We start from the raw sequence: 19,127 nt of genomic DNA on the forward strand, positions 1-19,127 counted from the left end.
GTGAACAATACAAGCTTACCTGATGTATATTGACCTCTATGTAGACAACACAAGCTTACCTGATGTATATCTAGACTTGCGACCTCCATGTGGACAATACAAGCTCACCTGATGTATGTTGATCTCCATGTGGACAATACAAGCTTACCTGATGTATATTGCCCTCCATGTGGACAATACAGGCTTACCTGATGTATATTGACCTCCATGTAGACAATACAAGCTTACCTGGTGTATATTGACCTCCATGTGGACAATACAAGCTTACCCTATGTATATTGACCTCTATGTAGACAATACAAGCTTACCTGATGTATATCTAGACTTGCGACCTCCATGTGGACAATACAAGCTCACCTGATGTATATTGACCTCTATGTAGACAATACAAGCTTACCTGATGTATATCTAGACTTGCGACCTCCATGTGGACAATACAAGCTCACCTGATGTATATTGATCTCCATGTGGACAATACAAGCTTACCTGATGTATATTGCCCTCCATGTGGACAATACAAGCTCACCTGATGTATGTTGATCTCCATGTGGACAATACAAGCTTACCTGATGTATATTGCCCTCCATGTGGACAATACAGGCTTACCTGATGTATATTGACCTCCATGTAGACAATACAAGCTTACCTGGTGTATATTGACCTCCATGTGGACAATACAAGCTTACCTGATGTATATTGACCTCTATGTAGACAATACAAGCTTACCTGATGTATATCTAGACTTGCGACTTCCATGTGGACAATACAAGCTCACCTGATGTATATTGACCTCTATGTAGACAATACAAGCTTACCTGATGTATATCTAGACTTGCGACCTCCATGTGGACAATACAAGCTCACCTGATGTATATTGATCTCCATGTGGACAATACAAGCTTACCTGATGTATATTGCCCTCCATGTGGACAATACAGGCTTACCTGATGTATATTGACCTCCATGTAGAAAATACAAGCTTACCTCGTGTATATTGACCTCCATGTGGACAATACAAGCTTACCCGATGTATATTGACCTCCATGTGGACAATACATGCTTACCTGATGTATATCTAGACTTGCAACCTCCATGTGGACAATACAAGCTTCTACATTCTGCAACATGCCTTTCATCTCATAATGCTGTACGAAATCCTTCATCACACCCGGCGTCACCGACACAAGTTTATCATTCAGAATATATGGTTCAAGACACTCCAGATACACGCCTTTAGCGATGGTATCTTCGCTAAATTTCTCATAAATAGTTCCAAATAGTATATCTCTATATGAGAAGGGAGAGAGTAATGAGAAAACTAATGTAGGTTAGCATAACACTGGAAAATAACAATGTGCAAGATGCAAATCTCGTTGGTGTGTTTCCAGATTTGAATGGCATTGTTTTGTCATTTTGTTTTCAACTACTAGTAGATGGTTGCATGCATCTTTTTAACTTTCATACTGTTAACTATAAAATATGAAATGAATAATCTTGTAATTCCAGGATTAATATTTTTTTCAAAATTGAAGAATAAATAAATTTAGCATAAAACACATTATCTAAATGATAAAACCGTGAATTTAAAACCCAAAATGTGCCTGGAATGGTAAATCAGTGAAATTTAAACCCACTGAAAATCAGTCATTTTATAGTAGGTTACACCAGAGGTACATTACTTGGGGTTTGCAACTACGGTGACATGATACCAAGATCCCATTTCAATCTCGCTCTCGCATAAGCATTCCAACTCAGAAAAATGCGAATGCGCATGCCCGAGGTAACTAGGATACTGGAATTTCCAGGTGGACCAAAATAGCTGCTCACGATATGACGGATTACGATAACTTTATTTTCTGTACATTTTTGATGTATTAATTTTTTTCACTATGAATGTGGTAATACATGTTTTATTGATTATTACAAACCGCCTATTTCATGTTTGAAGGTCGTAGCGTCAGTCTCGCTATCTACGAGAAGAGACTTGAATGGGATCTTGACATGATGTCACCATACAGTACTATGCGCGTTGCAAACCCCAAGTAATGTACTTCTGGTTACACATATACATAAGTTGGGTCTTTGGAATACGAAGCAGCTTCATCTGTAGAAAGTCACTGGAGAATGGACTACCCTAAATATTTATCAATTTGATTTCTTTTTGATCTACTCAGTATTAACAACTTACGTTCTTCCAAGCACTAAACAATATTCAACACATACTGGAACAACTTCCTGTAAAAAAAAAAAGAAAACATGGCTGTAGTAAATGAATTTGAAAAAGAATCACAGAAGTAAACTCTGCGGGATGGCACTGACACACACAGCAATCAGGAAATATATGCACAGCACCCTCTACAGTTCAAACTCAGAAATACTTTTGATTTTATATAATGATTCAAGTCATACAGATTGGTGACAGCTATCAATTGAGACAATTTTATGGTATACTTCCCTCTATGGTTGTTATTAGAAAGGGAACAATATCTCATACACAGAATAGCAGGAATACAAACAGTATCCAAAGTATGAATATTCGTTTTAGCTAAAATTACAATATGTGTACAGCAAACATAATCTCTTTGTTCAGGGAAAATTGGAGGTTGGAGTGATTTCAATTAATGTGCACAAAAATTGAACAATCTTGTTTTTTTTAGTTTATTACATTTTTTTTGCAAACTCTCATTTATGGGTGCCAGCGAGATGATGTTTTACGAACATTTTAATAAGTGATTTTCCATTCACTGCGAGATCTCGCGTATTGTGTGGAAGGCATGGATCGAATGACAATGAACGATGGATTTAATTTTGATCTTTTCTTTTCTTTCATCGAACAATGTTTTGATGCTACCACGCTATTACCTTTGTTTGTCTTGTTTTTACAGTTGCTTTTAAGCATAATGTGGGATTTTGTGGTGAACATAAAATGGTTTTCAGTGATTCACGGTTGACACAAAGTGTGTTTGAATTTGGAATAATCAAAAACAAACAATGCATTTTACATGCAATATTCAACACATAACCAGACGATGACATCACATGCATTACCTGGAAATGTTTTTCTAGGACATCAATTTTACCTCTTCCAGGACAGTTCTGAGTCAGTGATAAATCAACAAACGTGAACAACAATTCTAGTATCTGTAGAAAACAAAAAACTTAATTATAATTCTTCAATACTCTTGACAATTAAAATTATAATTTATACATGTGTGAAGTAACTGCCCCAGTCTTGTTAGTGGTACTGTTAATTATGAGGATATACAGATACTTTTAAAGTAAAGCACACTGCAGCAAAATCAAGAAACATGAGCAGTGTGTTTTGCAAATCTTTTCCAATTTTTTACTGATAATCCATGAAAAATGAGCTTCGCGGTACCAAATTAATTGACAAGTGGTGAATACACTAGGACACATTGTCTCATTGTCACTATTTTCACCAAATATGGGCAAAAAGAGTCAATCACCTTGTCTGCGACAGCTGCTTTACGTTTCTGTTGACTTCCTATGAGGCCTGCCAAAAGAGAAACCAAATATAAATATTTAAACATGAGACAATCCAACGATGTAATCGCCAATTGCAAACAAAATGGGGGTTAGCATGAGTATTTCAACAACACAGCAAAATGATAATTCAGGTTTACAAGCGTTGATATTTTCTCTATTGGAAGCATGTCTACCAATACAACAGTCATGAGCGTCAGTTATAAAAACTATTCACACACTCCGCAACCAGTATTTCCACTCCAGGAAGTCTCATTTGGGAGAAAACTTTCTCAATGGTCAATTGCAAGTTACACAATGAAATGTCCTTGTCTAAGCAACTCTTCCTTTTTAATGTTAAATGTATTTAAAGAGCCAAGTTGCTTAGAGACACACTACAAAACCGAAAACAGACTTTATGCAAAACGAACAAGAACAAAGTTATAAATGCAATGAGAATGGCACAATATTAATAGCTGTATTTGAATGTTAAATCAGAAGCATGTTAATCAAAAAGTTGATTCTATAAGTATTTTTTGTTTATTGTGAGATCTCTCATAGTGCGTGAAAGTGGTATGACTGTCTGCCAGTTGCAAACAAGTTTGATTTTCAACTTCTCTTTTCCATAGTCCTATGTCGAAATACGTATATTTCAGAGTAGAATATAGAATTGAGATATCCTTACTTCAGCAAAGTTGACCATCAAAAATGTGTAAAGCAAATAATTAAGTGTGGAAAAACCCATGCGGACATTGAAAGCATAGCATATATGCAATATATACCAATGTTGTAAATTAAATCACTTGCAAGTGAAAAAAGATGGCCACAGGGTTATGTCCAGGTCACCAGAGGGTGCCATCTAATGAAATCCATCATTTTGTCATGGAACTTGTGGAACAAGATGAGAACTTACTGTAGAACCCTGAGCAATATTTTTGTTATACGCTGCCATCTTGAGAGGTTAAGTAATTATCTGACAGCCTCTCACTGATTATTTTATGTTTCATTTCCTCTAATTGTATGAATCACAATTTTTTTACGTTCTCCACCACGACCAATTTCAATGAAATGGCAACAACTCAACCCTTTTTCTGTAGATTGTATTTTTATTTTTCCAAAATTGACCATTTTTACACCCCTTGAGCTAATTGTATTGTGTTGGCATAAGAGATATGGCACCACAACAGTTCTCATTTTAAGTCTAATAAGTAACACAAAATAACTCTTTTTATCCCTATGATAGTCACTACTCGTACATCTTGAATTGAGGAAAGATACATGGGCGTGTATTTGTCTCATCAGCATTGTGACAACTTCCATTTAACTTTACACCTACCAAGTAATTTATATTAATAATTAATTTAATATTTTATCAAATTTAAGTCAAGTTCGCGTAACTTAGGATTAGTAAAGGAGGAATGTATTGTACACTTTTTATTAATATAACTGTACCACACCTACCCTCTTTACTAACCCTAAGCTTCGTAAACATTTCTATATCAATTACAGGATGTATGATGTTATTTCTACTTTATTACATTTTTATTTAATGAAACTTGAATTAATTGCAATTTTATATTGAATTGTGATGTAATTAACCAAACTCCAAATAAATCCCAACCCTATATAAAGTTGCATTTTAATCTAAACATAAATATATTAAAAGTAAAATCAACTATATCAAAAGTTAATCCAATAATCTTGTGACAAGTTCTATTTAACTTTACAACTACCAAGTGATGACCCTCACTATTTTTCATAATTTATATTAATATTTAATCAAATTTAAATTGGGATCACAGTGAATAATGCACTATTTTGTTTTTTTAAATGTTAATAATCTACGTTAATTGCGCAAATTTCTTGCTGAAAATTAATAGTTTATCGTACGCTATACAAAACCCAGTCCTTGTCATTGTTATTTTAGTACATGCGCTTCAAATAGAGTAGCTATGGAAAGAAGACTAAAGAAATAGAAGCTGACATACTGGGTTTGACTATCTGGTGTGAAAAAGCAGAGAGAAGATAGGTGGGATAAAGATGGTAGAAAGTGTACTCACAACCGGAGTTATCTACTGAAATAAAGAAAACGAAAAGAAAAAGAACGGAAGAAAATACAGAAAGATATGTACACATAAAAAAATGATAATCATGTCCCTGCAAGATTTTTATTTTGTCTTCGTTAGTTTGTAGTGAAATTTATGATTAATGTGTTTTATTACTATCACCATGACATTAATACGATGGTCATAATAACAATTACTGTAAAAGGGTTAATTATTCACTGGGTTTTAATTTTGCTGACTGGAAAATGCGCTAAATTAAAACCCAGTGAATATGAACAATTTAGCATAGAACACATTATCTAAATTATAAAACCGTGAATTTAAAACCCAATGAATATGCCTGAAATGGTAAATCAGCAAAATTTAAACCCAGTATGTGCAATGAGTAAGGCAAAACCTCAGAAGTATTGGGAATCACGTTAACAAACTCTAAAACCCACAAAACCTTGTATAAAATATAATATTTAGAGATTAAATGTCAGTGAATTAGTAAGCAAGCTATAGTGAGCAAGCTAGCTACATGTAACTTGCTACCCCAATACTTCTGAGACTCAAACACAGACATGTTCACAAGCAGATGAGAATATGCAGATTAACATATATATTATATCCCTCTTTGTGTATCCAAGATAAAGTTCTATCTTACAAACTTTCATATTAAAAGTGTGATTTATGTTTATTTCTGAAAAATACACACTTTTCTATGCAATGAGCATGGTGGCATAATTAAGTCTGGTGAGATTTCATAAAATTTTTTTCAAATCTGTACACAACATTTTGTTTTTTCTGTGAGGCCAGAATGTGGAATAAGAATTGGAAATACCAGTATTATATTCAGAGAATTGCAACAATTTAAACTAATACTTGTTACTTTGTTGTTACTATTAGCATGTGACAATAATAAGAACACTGTTCAAGGGAGGAGCATCACAATTCCACATCATAAATAGAACAAAGAAATAACAAAAGAATTTCCAATTACTACATGTACCATATTGTGTCTAAAACGCCAGGCAAGATAGTTTACCATAAAGCATGAAGAGTGAAAGTTCCAATGTTAAATGAAATAAAAAACTTACCCAAGTATGAGTAAATTACATTATTTTGTAAAGTGTATTTGAATGCAACTTGCTTTAAAGGTAGATCTACTCATAAAATACCCACAATTCATTGCACACACTCAGAACCAATATAAAGACTCAATTAGGAAAAACAAATTATGAGCCAATAAACAGATTTTCAAGAAACCATTGGTTACAAATTCAGTAATGGCAGCTATTTTATCGATTTTAGAACCGCCTTTTTTTGCAAAATTTAATTATTTTTTAAATCTGGAAAAAAAAGAAATGAAACTTCATTTGTGGTTTTTTTTAAATCTGCACTCAAAATAGCAATATTTGTATAATATTTGGCTTAGGTTTTCCAAAATATAGTTTTGCGCCAAGGAATAGAATGCTGTTCATTGTTGCCTAGTAACCAAATGAACATTATACTAATTTAAACATTAAATATTGCCAAATGATTTTAGCAATGCTGTCAATAATTCTACCAGTAGGATTCTACATTACATCCTGGCACTAGAAGATGGCAATAATCTCTCATTATGCGCAAGTTCATATAACAATACAATAAGATCTTCATCACATAATGGAAGCTGGTGCCCTTACATTCATCCACCCTTACAATATTGTATCCATGGCAAATACATACCAACAACAGCCTTGGCTCTACCTGTGTAAAATGACAATGCCAGCATGAGAGCATCTTTGAACTTCACCAGTTTTACTAACAAATCAATTCTCTGAAATAAACAACAGACGTAGAATTGTAAATAAAATATGGAAATAAACAATCATAAGAAACAAACATTTCCATGCAGTTATAATAATAATACTATGAGGTTATGACAGCCGAAGTTAATGCAATCCCATATTGCCTGAGTGCATACTTTGTGGTATCCTCTGAATAACCTCATTAATATACCGGTAGTCACACTTTAGTGAGATACAACAGCCTCAAATAAAAAGTATTTGTACATGTGCGATCATTTGCATTCAGCTACATGAAGATTGTTCAAATTTATTACTACCTCAATGGCAAAAACCCAAATTTTCATCCATTTATCGGGGGACTAAAAATTCTTACCACTTCAATCAATTAGATCAACATCAATGAAGTGATCAAAATGTTAAATTTTCAATTCTCACAAATAAAAAATCGAAAATATGGATACAAGTGAAAAAACTCAACACTGAATGAAAAGAATAAAAACAATTCTCACCAATATTGGTAGAAAATGAATATCTAGTCTCACCAAATACAAAGAAATATCTCATAGTTTTCCCCAATAGGGAATACTGACAACACATATTAGAGTGAATTTAATTTTAACAAATTAATCAAGAGAATGACAACTGACATAACCCAGAGTTTTAGATTTGTAGTGCTGTGAACCTGCTATGACCCAAAGTTTTCATGCATATTTCAACATACATAAGGGTGTCAATAATATTAACACATACCTCTTTCCATGTTCTCATAGTCATAACATGAATTGACTGAGAATACAAAAAAATACACCAACAGAAATTGATTAAAATTTTACCATTAAAATATCAAGTGTAATTTTTAATTGATTAATGATTGTAATTAATAAACAAGTACTTCATAGAAAATGAAAGGTATATTTTGTTCTATTTCAGTTTCATTTGTTGTAAAAAAAAATAATATATTCAAATTAGGCAATTAACATAGAATATATTAACAAGACATAACTGAACTAGTGAATAAATCTTATCTATTAAATGGTTACCTGAGTAGAGCATATTGTTGTGCCGTACTCATATTTTTATTTGAAATTTGTTTTTATTTACATAACATTTCACTGAGTAAAATATTAAGAACTTTCATACAGCCAAATATCAAACACTTTAATCTTTTTAATTGACACGATATAAGTGGCAGGTGGGAAAAACAGCTGGAATATTGTCATGGCTGGCTGCCATCTATACAGATAATGAGCTGAAAAAATACTTGAGGTTCAGCCAATCAAACACCTGTTATCGTAGATAATTAACATAATAACTGCATATGTAATCACTTACCTTTGTGCCGAGTAACAACAGTTGTCCAGTGTAACCAACGACAGACTGATAACATGCATGCTCCCCTGCCAAAGCCTATCAAAATATGTCAAAATATGATATTATGCATTATATAAAGTATTCGCTTGGTGTCAAATAAAATAATTCCCTTGAAAATCCATCTTATTAGCATAAATGCATTTTAAAAATTTGCCCAACATGCATATGCAAAGTATACAACAGAATGTTCTTGAATGAAATAAAACCATTTACATGTTGCATTCAAGTAATGCCCCAAATTTGGATGTGTAACTGTTTTTACATCAAACTTGTAAAGCAGGGGGGTCATCAGCTGCGTATGCATCAGATGGTCATAGCGTGTCAATGTTTACAAACAAGTGTCTACCCATGAACCTTTGCATTTTTGATATCGTCGCTTGGGACTCAATTCCCGCATATGCGCTATAATACAGAAATCACTGAAATGATTGAAACCATATAGCAATGACAAGTATACTATCCAAACAACCCCCCTACCCTACATCACCAACACTCACCAATGCTTTGCTAACATTGCCACCAGTAGCCAGGGATTTAAAATAACTAGATCCATAAACTAATTCTACATCGACCAAATCAATTACTTCTAACTCTTCTTCTGTTCTTACATCAACAATATGTAATCTTTCAGTGGTGTCGACTATTACCAAAGTCCTAGAATTGAACCACTTTAAGAACAAAATGAAAAATTAATAAAAAAAATAGTCAAAATCTGTTATATTGATGGATTTAATGTACATTACATAAAGTGTTTCGAAAATGAAACTTGTTTCCATGGAAATTGTACTTATGAAAATCTAAGCTATTTTGAATACAACTTGGTTACGGTTGATCGTAAAAATTTCATGAAATTCTTTTAAAAATTGCTGATACTTTATGAATACACTGCTTATTGTATACAAAGCATATGTTGAAACAAAAATTTCTGATCACAGACCAAATTTTTGGAATAAATTTTATGCTGATTGCTAAGTTACCAAATAGGACTTTATGTAAAAAACTAAATTATGAAAATTACGAATTTACGTTATATTACGAAATATTTTCTCTATTTTGAATCAAATTATAAGTCATTTTGTTCATACTTTCATTGCTATGCGTTCATGTCATTAGGAAATGGAAATTAAGAATAATTGAAATCATATTTGTTTTATTAAATACTATAATACATTTTAGTTTCACAAGAAACAAAGAGTCTGTGTACAAACTCGAAAATGACAAGTGACCAATTTAGAATCGCCTTCCATCAACCCCTGCCATAAAGATTCACTTGTTTAAACTTCAGAACATGTGAACACACTGACTACTTTCTGTTGTAAATAGGGCATTATTTGATTGTAATAATGCAACATATGCCCTATGTACATGCATTTCATCAAAGCAGTCATAGTAAACCACATTTATTGAGTGACAAATAAATAAATAAATAAATAAATAAATAAATAAATAAATAAATAAATAAATAAATAAATAAATAAATAAATAAATAAATAAATAAATAAATAAATAAATAAATAAATAAATAAATAAATAAATAAATAAAAATAATATAAATAAATAAATACCAGTAATACCATTAAGAGAAAAACATAGGATTTCATCTAACCAATGTTGCCTTTTAAAGCAGAATTATGGCAAGAATAGAAAAGTAAAAACTCACTGCAATATTAAGTAGAATATATGGCACTTCTATTTTTTGTAGCGGAGCAAACTTTATGTTAGCAGCATCCTGACACATAATCTAAAATAGAAATTGATGTACATGTTTGAACAGTTAAATAATACTCTGTTATCGGCTATCGGGTTTGACCATAATCACCACTAAATAATAGATAATAGTGATAATTCGATATTATCTTACCTGATAGAAGTGGATAATATTGCCCCTTGCATAGGCTAACACTGGGTCAATAACTCGAGCTGAATCTGATATTTGTATAATTACAAACTGCCATGCTAATAGAGGTAATGTAGTCTGGTCACCCTGGGATAAAAATAAAACACTTAATGTTTGGGTCTATATAACCAGTGGGTAGAGGGACAAAAGAAATAAATGAACAAATGCATGAACAAAGAACAAACCAGTGAGTGACTCGTGGTGCAATATAACTTCACAACAGAAGACTCTAAAATCCAGCAATTTCCATGAAAAAGTGAAATGAGTAAACATACCTTCAATACTTTAGTAAACAATACTTGTAGTTTGGGTTTTATAGTGACTATCAATACCTGGATAAAAACATTAAGAAATCATTGATAACTCCTACTCAATTATAATCTATACATAAATAAATAAATAAATATTCAAATAAGAGAAACATATTCTTTATTGAATTATATTTTTTCAAAGTAACTGGTCAATCAGCACTGGATTCAAAATACAATAGGAAACAAAATTATAGATGAAAACAGTCTATCAGGGATCCAAGCAAGAAGAGCCAAAATGTACGAAATGTGTAATTTAATTCGCTGAGATTTGCATGGTGATGGTTGCCAATAATGAGAAGAAATTTTTAAAATTTTTGAAGAATTCAGCTTTCTTTGACCCCTAGACGTATTTGCAAAAATAGATTGATTTTCATAAAATGTTGTTCCCACAAATGCTATTGATCAAATCTTGAATAATTCCAATCAGTAAAAATTGAATTATAGTGTATACAATAAAAAGTTACCTTAGATAGTGTTGCCATGGCGAGAAGAGAAACGTCTTGCAAAGGATGATCCTTGACAGAAGCATTCATATGTAAAGGTTCAATGGTACATACTTCACCACGACTTGAAAAAAAAGAAATAAATTTACTTTGAAACAGCTTTCAAGTCGTCCACATCAATGAAATTCTTTACAATAAACTGGTTAGTAGATCATGGTTGCCTAGATAGAGCTGCCATATTGAAGAATGGCTCCTGTCCGTATTTCAATGAAACAACTTACCTTCCAGAAAACAGACATCTTGATTCGCAAGATCGCATTCCCATGACTCTCCTGAAAATACATAATTTGAAAAATAACTTATTAAAATTATTTAAAAACAATAAATTATTGCTCATATAAAGAAACCCACCTTTTCCATGCTCTGTTTATCAACTATCTCCTCACATTATACATCAACAAATATTGTTTAACCAGTGTTTTAAAGTGCGCTCTCTTTGTCAAGTTGACATCCTCTCCTTTTCATTTTTTTCCCTTGCCATAAAACTCAGCAAATTCTGATAGGCAGCATGTATTAGAGACATGCTGAATTAGAATTATGTACCGATATTTTACCGAGATGAACTACATGACCTCTCGACACAGCTTGTAGAAGAGTATGTTTACATCTAGTGTTGCAAAACCATGCAATTCAGAAGAAATTTTTACATTGTTTTTGGAAAGTACCAGACCAAATGTATACAACAAACAACAGATGATGTGATGTCATATTCATAGTAATATACTAGTATATTGCAGATATTGTTATTTTTTAACCATCACCAACAGTGTAGTCTTGACAATATATGGTAGTTCCCGATTTCATATCACGTTATCAAAAATACTTACTCAGCTGAGTGGACATAGACTTATGATACATGAAGTCCACAGAGAGTCACAAACATGGAATTCATTGATAACTAAGTCCAAAATTTATACTTCATGTTTAAGGATTGCAATTAATTCAATTGTTTTAAATAAAATCAAGGATTTATAAAAAAAAAAACTAGATCAAAAAAATCAGAAACAACAGGACTGGCTCTTAATCAAATTATTGACTTTTTAAATAATAATGAGAATTCTCATATTGATTTCAATTGCAAACTATATACTTACTTAAAGCTAAGTTCAAATACAGAACCTCCGCTATCACTACAAATGGCAAGAGTTGGGTCATCAGTAAACTGAGAATAAAAACAAGAAACATGTCACATGACTATATTTGATATACGATTCTGTAATAGACAAGTTTTGAGTTACAGCGACATCAGTTGGTTTTCGTACGAGAATGGAAGGTTGATTTCTAGATTGTGGAATTCGCTAGTTTCTCTTATTTTTGGTCTTCTGATGAACTATTGTTTACGTGACGAAATCACCCCCCCCCCCCAAGCAGATGAAATTGGAAAGTTTTTACACCAGAGCATGCAAGTTATACTTGTCTATTGCTTCTAGCAAGTAACATCATCTAATACCGTTTCTTTCAAATGACGTCGCTAATCATTATGTCATGTGATTAATTATTCACAAGGATGTTTATTTTGGACAAAACTAATGTGTAAACAAAAACAAAAATACCGACAGACGTATTATTTATGTTGTGGCATTGGAATCATTTCTCAAGGGCTTTGTTAAGAAATTATTAACTGCTTTGGATTCAGAACAAATCACGATAAAGTCAACGCAAGTTCGGCACTAGGGGTTAAAATTATTGTTATCGTTTGCACACATTGACCTCATTTAATCTGTTACACATGTTGTACTGCGTTCTATGATTATGCCAGGTTAATTTTTGTTAAATTCTCGCAGTCTTTACAATTCTGGTATACATTCACTTTGGTATAAACTCACTCAGCTATCAGAGTAAGCCATGTGCATTTCAATAATGACATGACATGCATTAAAGTGACAGTCATTGCGAAGTTCAAACTGAAGGCGCCAAAATAAACTTAACATGAAAACTGCAATTTCCCTTGGAATATTCTTTTAGGACATTCTGTTGACTATAACCCTATCTTGAATTGTGTTGCTGATGGTGTCTGTAGATGGGTGATTTTGTAAATGCTATTTCTCTGAAAATTGTTTTCAAGCATAGAAATTGCATGAAATATCACTAAAACAGTAAATATTTGCATTGTCAGAGTATTCTACACTTGTACACAGTGCACTATTATAAGATAACAAGCTTATAATTTCATTGGAACACCCCTTAGTTTATACACATAATTTAGGTAAATTTCTAATGATTGAATGCAAAGTCATAATAAACACTCTTAAGCATCTTCTAAAGGATATTGTAATGCTCAAAGAACAAATTGATATTAAGATTAGTTAATGTTGGCAACTGTACTAAGTGTTTATAATTAAACACTCAAGTCAATCTTTGATATATTGATGTTATTAATACTTTCAGTCAGCTTCATAGCTTCATGGTTTATCAAACTTGAGAATTAAATGTCACACATACAAACTAAAACAATTACAGACTGTACAATAAATTGTTCAGTTTTGATGAAGAGATTGTGGTTGCCTAGATACAGCAGCCATATTGGAGAATGGCTCCTGTATCCAGATTTACATGGAAACATAGAACATTTACACGTCTTACCTTAATATGTAGTACGGCAGATCCCGGTGGATGAGCGTCGGTTATTGTTCGTAATAATTTACCATTTGATAAATCCCACATTGTAACCTGAATTCAAACACGTGTCATTTGTATCAATAAATAGAAATACATTCCAAATGTTGGAGGAGACGCTTACAGTAAGGCCATTTAACTCTCAGCACAGTCCAAACATTGTGACAAACATACATTTATGAATACCATACCCATAACGAAAGCACAGATTGAGAAATATACAACATACCTGTCCTTTTGCAAACCCAGCCAACAACCGAGAACAGTCGTTATTGATACTGATAGCAGAGACAGCACCGTACTGAGCACCGACTGCTGTACTACCGAGACACCATTTCAATGCTTGTTTGGGATCTGAAAAGAACATTATATAACAATTGACGCACAATTCCTATTATATTTTTATTTTATTTACAGGTCATTCAATTATTTAGAGATAATAATGATTGATTTTGACAATCCATGCATTGAGCTGAAATCATAGAGTCACTCAACCAATTTACATATTTTATACATGTAACATTATACTCATCCTGAGAATACTGAATATAATTTAGTTGCTAGCTGGAAATGATAACATCATACTTTGTTATTCATTATTAAAAGTGATGTTAACAATTTGCTATTTGATTCAATGACCACCAAATACAGCACAAACTTCTGCCGATAATGTATGGCATCAAATATGGTCAATGTAGACCTCAAATGTGAAAGACTACTGAGATCTCATTGCCAACTAGAGCATCACAAGACTTAATTTTGCTTCTTAAATAGTGCTTCATTCACTCATGTTATTGCATATACTGTTTAATTACCATGGTTATATAGGTCAGAAGTAAACACAATGATAGGAGAGAATAAAATATTTGAAAAGTCAAAAATTTAACATGACTCTCTCGCTATCAACAAGTCATTTGTATGTCAGTTTTGTTGGTATGGCTGTCAACATCTAGAATGTAGAATATAGAATATTGAATATAGAATGTAGAATATAGAATGTAGAATATAGAATATAGAATGTAGAATATAGAATATACAATGTAGAATGTAGAATATAGAATATAGAATGTAGAATGTAGAATATGGGGTATAGGAAAAAGGTGTTTAGTACATATTGAGAGTGATACCAAAAATACAAATTCCATCAAAATAAAAACATTCATCAGTAAGTCGTATCAAGTACGATTTTAAATCCAATTTCAATATTAGTGTATGATTTCACATTAAGACTTCAATATGATCCCAAAGGTTCTGCCCTAATCTAATCAGCCCTGAATACTCACCAAATACCAAAACAATGCCATGTGACGTCCCAATCGATATCAACGCTGATACCGCCATGGCTGTAGGTTTACCTGCATCTACTCGATCCTAATAAAGTAAGACAAGTAATTTATTAATAACAGAGAATAAACCTACATAACATTCGTCAAATAATCTACCATGAATGACACTCGTACCAAATTAACTCAAAAACCTCCCAGGCATCACCAAGGAATACAGCACTTGTTAAGGTTAAGATAAACAAACTAATTTGCATCAACAATGTGTGTCAATAACCAACGATACTCAATGTTCATAAGGTTGAATGCAAAATTTAGTCTGCGTTAATGTACATACCATACTTGACCTCGTTAGCGCCCATGCCCGGTCAAGCGCTTCTCCATTATATTCGGGGTCACATTCGGCAAAGTGCCCACCCCTTCAATATGCCACTAATTTAAAACTTGGTCTATGATAATTGCTTAGCTAATACTGGGAATATGTTGTGAATGTGTAGACCACGGTAATTTATATTGTAATATAATGTGCATATTTGACCATTCCTGTTTCTTCATTGTAAATGTCAATGACGACGCACCTAATTTTATTTTCCCTCAACGATGTAATATTCCCCTCAATCTGTCACACTGTCAATTAAAATTGTCATTTGCACTCTTTTATCTTGATTTTATGTGTTGAGGACCCTGGGCGCTAACGCGGTCGAGTACAGTAATTACCCCGCGGTAAGTATTAGTTTACATCTTTGTATCAAACACTGTATAAAAGCAAACAAAGTAAGTCAAAGAAACGCTGTCCAATGCACAAATGATGAAATGAGTTTTGAATTGTAGATTCAATTTTAGATTGCGCCATCTAGTGGCAAGTTTATGATAAACTCAACTAAGGAAAGCGTTACATATCAACTTACAGCCGCTGACATCAGCTGTGACGATATTCCCTTCAACATAACATGTCTGATTATTGACCCATGGACGGCATACATAACACTACTCTTCTTCCTCCTGAAGGAAGAAATAAAAAATCATTAGCACACTTACAGGTCACATGACATGTCTAGGCCAATCACCAGGTTTGAAAGTAAATCAAGTCAACTAAAGAAGTATACAAAGAATAATTAACACAATAAAAACAAAAGAAACATCTGAAGTGGACACCATAAGGCATGGTGTCCTACACATGTCCCACACAAACCTTAAACATTATTTATTGAAACTCTCATACATACTGTTTCTGTGGTGATTTATCCAAACTAGCAGCACTGCCGACACTGATGGAATCGAGTGATTGGTCACCGGGCTCCGTTGAAAACAACCCAAAGTCATCGTCATCCAGCTCAAACACATCATCAGGCTGTCAGACAAAATCATAAAATTTACAAAATTTGGTTAAAAACAGGAAACTGTCAAATGGTAAGACGTAAGTTTATACTTATACCATAACATTTTATTTTTGATTATCAAATACTGTAAAGGGGTTAATTATTCACTTTGTTTTAATTTTGCTTATTTTTCTGAATGGAAAATGCGCTAAATAAACCCAGTGAATATGTAAAATTTAGCATAGAACACATTATCTAAATGATAAAACCGTGAATTTAAAACCCACTGAATATGCCTGAAATGGTAAATCAGTGAAATTTTAAACGCAGTGGAAATTAGTCATTTTACAGTAGTTCGTTTTATTTTGTATATTTACCAAAATGTCAAGGCGATGGCATACTGTCTGAGTGCATGCTTTACGGTATCCTCGTAATAACCTTATTATTATTCATCTTTTCCTCCCAATGATACAATGATACATCATGGGAATGCCGAAATCCAAAAAGTTTAGAACAGAATCAGCAAAAGTTTTTGTGTAGAGTTTGTTCAAACCCTGGTGGCAGCCATGTTTGTTTTTATTCTTAGAGGATGCTTAAACGTAATAATTCCATATTTGGAATTCGCATTTCCTAATATTGTAGAATGAAAATACCACGTAAAATACTGCAAAATTGTGGCATGCTGTAACTTATGGTGTTACGGTGACAGATGTATAATAATACTTATTCACAGAATTTGGCATAATAACCTTACATTTGTACTTTATTTGTACTTACCTCGTTTAATATTGACTCTAAAGTAGGTACATCATCAAGTTCAGGAATATCAAGGTCACTATCATCAAACTGCACAGAAGAAAAGGTTCAAAGGTCAACAATATGTGCACCAATTTGTATTTTTACATATAAAAAATGATGTTCTGGATAGATATATTTTTTTTCTTTTATGTGAGAAAAAAGGATTGATTGCAAAGACAAACATTATTTGGATTTGTATTACCTTCAGCAGACCAGGGAAAAACCACACATTGTTTGGGTTAATTCACATTTAGAATTATTATTTTTAATATTATTATTTATAATTTCATATGCTGTTTATTACTTTTTATACTAGACTAGTTTTAAGCAAACTATATCTGTGTTCCACACCAGATAACATCTTGTAAATTATTATTATTATCTTATGTACACAAGTTTTTTTCTAGTGGGATAAATAAATTAAAAAAAAAATGTTTCTCTAACATTACAATTTGGAATTGTATCATCTTCAGCAGCTAGACCACGGAAATATTGACAACCTCACATTGTATGGGTTTATTCATTAGAAGAATGCATTGGATTGTGGGAAAATCATTGTTTATCAACATAAATATTGCACATATGCAATGTGCGAGACGACCACCACCTTTTAATTTCACCATTTTGATATTTGAGGCTTTTCACTGGGTTTTAAGACCACAAACTTGGCAGGGAATCAATGAGTTCTATTGTTATTTCTATTGTTGTTTTACATTTTTAGGTAGATTCCTTGTATCAACTAAAACGGCTTCGGCCGATGGTTCATTGCAAAAAACAAATTGTTATGTTACGTAACATTTCTTCATTTACGCTGGATTTTCCCGTTTTGTAAACCACCTTGACTTCAATTGATGTAGTGACATATGATTACGTAGGTAGCAGTGAAATGTGCAGCTCATTCCGCGTTGCAAATGATGTACAAACCGTACAGACTCCGGAAATGGTCTTGGAAATTGTACATAATGTCAATGAATGAGAATTAAATCACGCCCCCAAACTGAAACTGGCGTTATCTGTGTACATGTCGCCAGGAATTATAAATATGGAAATATTAAACAGCGAATGGAAAAAGCAAATATCGTTATTATGCCACAAGAGCCGAACTTACATCTAATGTGTCACTGCCCGGAACATTTGCAGTGGCAGCAAGTGCACTTTCCAATCCGTCCGCCATCTTGTAGTGACTTAATAAACAGTGATGGCGCTATATAACCAAAACAAATCTTGTTTGTCGCCACATGAGGGGGGTATTACTCGTACATGTACAGTAGCAAAAAATAATAAATAATACCATAGTGTTTATTGTCCAAGTTGATGTATACTACTTATACGACTAAACATGCAAAAGTAACACTATTTATTTGCAATTCTGGTCGACAGTGACTTCACCAATATACAGCTCTGAAAATGTAATACAAGCACCCACCACTCCATTAGCAGTCACATTCACAAAATAAGAACAAAACCACAGTCCCTGTGACATAACCAAATACCGTACATGACTCGGCCTTAATCATAATGTTGCGTAGGGCTGTGCAAAGTGGTGGAGTAGTCCAATAATCACATAAATACGGCGATAAATTTGCATTTTCAGCCAATAATTGAATCATGATTTTTGTTTCTTACGAGAAGACGTCGTAAACCACCAATGGCCTATGCAGCCTTGGGCATGTGAGAAAACATTGAATGCAAAATTATTTCATAGTTA

The 19,127-nt window shown here is 32.9% G+C and overlaps 1 protein-coding gene across 1 annotated transcript in view; it reads right to left on the minus strand.

Moving 5' to 3' along the window:
- The window catches only part of LOC102810066 (vacuolar protein sorting-associated protein 8 homolog), a 68,775-nt gene extending 50,182 nt beyond the window's left edge, over positions 1 to 18,593 (minus strand). The window contains exons 1-22 of the mRNA XM_085496010.1: positions 18,528 to 18,593; positions 17,399 to 17,467; positions 16,529 to 16,653; positions 16,211 to 16,304; positions 15,303 to 15,390; positions 14,249 to 14,373; positions 13,987 to 14,073; positions 12,498 to 12,565; positions 11,625 to 11,675; positions 11,365 to 11,467; positions 10,865 to 10,921; positions 10,554 to 10,676; positions 10,353 to 10,433; positions 9,190 to 9,360; positions 8,654 to 8,728; positions 8,072 to 8,107; positions 7,260 to 7,350; positions 5,472 to 5,555; positions 3,468 to 3,514; positions 3,049 to 3,141; positions 2,189 to 2,235; positions 1,065 to 1,287 (exon numbers count right to left, since the gene is read on the minus strand). Of these exons, the coding sequence (XP_085352136.1) occupies positions 1,065 to 1,287; positions 2,189 to 2,235; positions 3,049 to 3,141; positions 3,468 to 3,514; positions 5,472 to 5,555; positions 7,260 to 7,350; positions 8,072 to 8,107; positions 8,654 to 8,728; positions 9,190 to 9,360; positions 10,353 to 10,433; positions 10,554 to 10,676; positions 10,865 to 10,921; positions 11,365 to 11,467; positions 11,625 to 11,675; positions 12,498 to 12,565; positions 13,987 to 14,073; positions 14,249 to 14,373; positions 15,303 to 15,390; positions 16,211 to 16,304; positions 16,529 to 16,653; positions 17,399 to 17,467; positions 18,528 to 18,593 (2,004 nt within the window). The remainder of the gene's footprint in view (positions 1 to 1,064; positions 1,288 to 2,188; positions 2,236 to 3,048; positions 3,142 to 3,467; positions 3,515 to 5,471; positions 5,556 to 7,259; positions 7,351 to 8,071; positions 8,108 to 8,653; positions 8,729 to 9,189; positions 9,361 to 10,352; positions 10,434 to 10,553; positions 10,677 to 10,864; positions 10,922 to 11,364; positions 11,468 to 11,624; positions 11,676 to 12,497; positions 12,566 to 13,986; positions 14,074 to 14,248; positions 14,374 to 15,302; positions 15,391 to 16,210; positions 16,305 to 16,528; positions 16,654 to 17,398; positions 17,468 to 18,527) is intronic.
- Positions 18,594 to 19,127: the final 534 nt, after the last annotated feature.

Source organism: Saccoglossus kowalevskii, chromosome 22, assembly GCF_978046115.1.
Source record: "Saccoglossus kowalevskii chromosome 22, keSacKowa6.1, whole genome shotgun sequence".
Lineage (NCBI taxonomy): Eukaryota > Metazoa > Hemichordata > Enteropneusta > Harrimaniidae > Saccoglossus > Saccoglossus kowalevskii.